Here is a 4,158-nt window from a genome sequence, read left to right as displayed (position 1 = left end):
TTACTGGGTGATTGATACTTTATGCTACTGCAGATGTATGCGAAATGTGTAGCTTTAAGGGGATTTATTGTATAAAATTAGTGATGTATGAACTGAAGGATGTGCCTTGAGAAAGATGAATAAGTGTGTCGTGATAAGTGGACTGGGAACGATGCTTGAGACTTGTTACATGTGATCTGTGATGTGTCTAGAGAATAATGCTGGAAGCATAACACACACAAGCAGATGTTTATTTCGAAGTAAGGCTACATTTTTCACTGAACATCTTCGAGTAGTAATACCATATACCATCAGCAACACCTCCTTTGATCTTATCTTATAATTACTGAGGTTACTTGATATGACACGCTAAACTCGGGTTGAGAATCATGGATTTAAGCTTAGAAGCAGGGGAGTTCAGCCGGATGTTAATGAATAACATTTAATATTTTAAAATCATCTGGGTATCCTCTAGGTTTTTGTGTTTTTTAAAGCATTCTCTTCTAAACTTTTTTGTTCCATTTCCCAAAATGTAGATTGCTTTCCCCTTCCGTCTGCTAGAATAGCCCCCCTTTATTTGTTTCCTATACCCTCTGTTATTTCATCCACTACTCTAACTTCATACACTACTCTAACTTCATACACTACTCTAACTTCATACACTACTCTAACTTCATCCACTACTCTAACTTCATCCACTACTCTAACTTCATACACTACTCTAACTTCATCCACTACTCTAACTTCATCCACTACTCTAACTTCATCCACTACTCTAACTTCATACACTACTCTAACTTCATCCACTACTCTAACTTCATACACTACTCTAACTTCATCCACTACTCTAACTTCATCCACTACTCTAACTTCATACACTACTCTAACTTCATCCACTACTCTAACTTCATACACTACTCTAACTTCATCCACTACTCTAACTTCATCCACTACTCTAACTTCATCCACTACTCTAACTTCATACACTACTCTAACTTCATCCACTACTCTAACTTCATACACTACTCTAACTTCATCCACTACTCTAACTTCATCCTCTACTCTAACTTCATCCACTACTCTAACTTCATCCTCTACTCTAACTTCATCCACTACTCTAACTTCATCCACTACTCTAACTTCATCCACTACTCTAACTTCATCCTCTACTCTAACTTCATACACTACTCTAACTTCATCCACTACTCTAACTTCATCCACTACTCTAACTTCATCCACTACTCTAACTTCATCCACTACTCTAACTTCATCCTCTACTCTAACTTCATACACTACTCTAACTTCATCCACTACTCTAACTTCATACACTACTCTAACTTCATACACTACTCTAACTTCATACACCTTAGCCGCGATAATAACAGAATATATCTATACCCCCCTTCCCCCTTGCTTTATTTGTTTTGTTGTGCTCTACCATTATGTCTGGTAGGTAGTCTGTGTAACAGGTGAATCCAATGTCTAGACGTTGGGCCGGATTTAAAACGTGGAGGCCCTGATGTAAACCATACTTTGCCAGCCATATTTATTCTCCCACCCCCCCTCTCTCTCTCTCCAGTTTCTCTTCCCTTTTCCAAAGCGTACCAGACTTGCGGGAAAAGAGAGGTTGGAAGATTGTAAAGCAAGGCCTGGGAAGAGTGGGAGGTGGGGGTGGAGGGCAACACAGGAAGTTGGCCAGCGCCGTTTCCTCACGCAAACTTGCCAGTGTGGCCTTAGAGCTGATCGATATTCCCCCCCCCCCCCGGCCTCCTTGAACTAGCCCTCCGAGGTGGTTATCGACTGGTTCACTATTAGAACATCCTGACACAAATGGTCGTACTGTGGTGGGAACAGGCCGAAAGGGGGGAGGGTTGTTGTGCCTAAGGGAGGGGTGGAGCTGAGAAAAAATGATGGAAAGCTTTATTATACGTTAATTGGGAAACCATATATTTGGGGCCGACGTTGCTGACCTTAAAAAAAATAGGGGGGGGGGCGTGGGCGAATGGGCTATTAAAACTTAATTAGTTTTTTGTTTTGTTTTTTTGTTTACGAACTATTAAAGTTGGCCTTAGGAACATATATTACAAGACTCATAAGAGGAATAATTAACAAAGGTCTTATACAAAGCAAATTGTCATCTGATTGTAGCATGGCCGTGTTTTTAGCATACTATGGTTGTATAACCCTTGAGGTCAATTGGAGGTTTGTCAATAGGAACTACCCACAGAACACTGTAGATGGACAAACTGATTTCAGGATGTGGCCTAATGGTAAATGAGATCTCAGACTTGTAGTCCTGTCATCTCTTACATTCCTGTCTATTGTCTTCTTGTTCAGCATGTACGACACTCCCCCCCTCCCCCTTTCTTTTTTCCATGTCATAACTTTATTTCATATATTTTTTTTTCCATACACAAATTTTTGTTGTTGGCTGTGTACACCCCTCACTTCCCCCCATACCCCTCGATCCAAAGCTCAGTATTCAACAGACCATCCAAAGCTCAGTATTCAACAGACCATCCAAAGCTCAGTATTCAACAGACCATCCAAAGCTCAGTATTCAACAGACCATCCAAAGCTCAGTATTCAACAGACCATCCAAAGCTCAGTATTCAACAGACCATCCAAAGCTCAGTATTCAACAGACCATCCAAAGGTCAGTATTCAACAGACCATCCAAAGGTCAGTATTCAACAGACCATCCAAAGCTCAGTATTCAACAGACCATCCAAAGGTCAGTATTCAACAGACCATCCAAAGGTCAGTATTCAACAGACCATCCAAAGCTCAGTATTCAACAGACCATCCAAAGCTCAGTATTCAACAGACCATCCAAAGGTCAGTATTCAACAGACCATCCAAAGCTCAGTATTCAACAGACCATCCAAAGCTCAGTATTCAACAGACCATCCAAAGCTCAGTATTCAACAGACCATCCAAAGGTCAGTATTCAACAGACCATCCAAAGCTCAGTATTCAACAGACCATCCAAAGGTCAGTATTCAACAGACCATCCAAAGGTCAGTATTCAACAGACCATCCAAAGGTCAGTATTCAACAGACCATCCAAAGGTCAGTATTCAACAGACCATCCAAAGCTCAGTATTCAACAGACCATCCAAAGGTCAGTATTCAACAGACCATCCAAAGGTCAGTATTCAACAGACTATCCAAAGCTCAGTATTCAACAGACCATCCAAAGCTCAGTATTCAACAGACCATCCAAAGGTCAGTATTCAACAGACCATCCAAAGGTCAGTATTCAACAGACTATCCAAAGCTCAGTATTCAACAGACCATCCAAAGCTCAGTATTCAACAGACCATCCAAAGCTCAGTATTCAACAGACCATCCAAGCAACAAGCGACGAATAAGACGTTGAAGTGTAGAGTCAGCCTGAGGTCAGCGCAGATATGTGGTCAGTCCGAACAGTGTACTCCGTCCAGCTATTATGCTCAGTGGACACAAGAGACGGAAATCAAAACAATTGGGTGTTTGTCGTAGCTGCGGCTGAGACTGGCCATTGGTTCTTTGAAGACGGGAGGTCATTTGCTGGTCATAAAACATGGCCATTGTTTTGAAAGTAGAGCGTAGGACTGTGGGCCTGACAACCTTATCACTGTTAAAGTTGACATCAAGCCTTCTATACTTATGTGTAGATTTCCCTTTCAATTCTGACCCTCATCATCAAATAGTTTTTAAAAAATTTTATTTTAATAAATAAATTGAAATTAATATACATATTTTTTAAATAGCTGACAGCACTGCCCGACCACTAATTTAAATGTTATTTTTTTTTTAAAGTCTTTTTGCATTATTCTTCCTGACCAAGTTGTTGGAATAATCATGCACTTTTTTGTTTCACTAGAAATGACCACAATGACCAACTTTCCTTTTTTTTTTCGTTGTTTCGTTCCAAGTTTTCAAAATTACAAGATTACAAAGAGAGTTTGTGTTATCACACAAACTCAGAGGTGGCCCCCATCAAATTCACCAATGGACGAGAAATATATTCAAGCCATATTCTTGTATTGATCGTTTAAAGAAAAAAAATTGCGCTATTTTTCACATAAAAGCAAACAGCGAATAAGTAGAGTAGCATTAATTGATTACCTAAGATCAGCATGGAAACCTCCAGATACAGTGTCGGTGGCACCTAGTGCCACTGGCGGATCCAGG

At 40.3% G+C, this 4,158-nt stretch overlaps 1 protein-coding gene across 1 annotated transcript; it reads left to right on the top strand.

The window, feature by feature from the left end:
• Window positions 1–2,128: 2,128 nt before the first annotated feature.
• Window positions 2,129–3,361, top strand: LOC129925863 (TRIO and F-actin-binding protein-like). Its single transcript, XM_056027430.1, has 2 exons — window positions 2,129–2,249; window positions 2,454–3,361. Exons 1-2 carry the CDS (start codon window positions 2,129–2,131, stop codon window positions 3,359–3,361), a joined length of 1,029 nt encoding a protein of 342 aa, XP_055883405.1.
• The last annotated feature ends 797 nt before the right edge of the window (window positions 3,362–4,158 follow it).

This window comes from Biomphalaria glabrata, chromosome 1, assembly GCF_947242115.1.
Source record: "Biomphalaria glabrata chromosome 1, xgBioGlab47.1, whole genome shotgun sequence".
Lineage (NCBI taxonomy): Eukaryota > Metazoa > Mollusca > Gastropoda > Planorbidae > Biomphalaria > Biomphalaria glabrata.
Note: the sequence above shows the minus strand (reverse complement) of the source record. Positions and strands in the feature narration are given on the sequence as shown.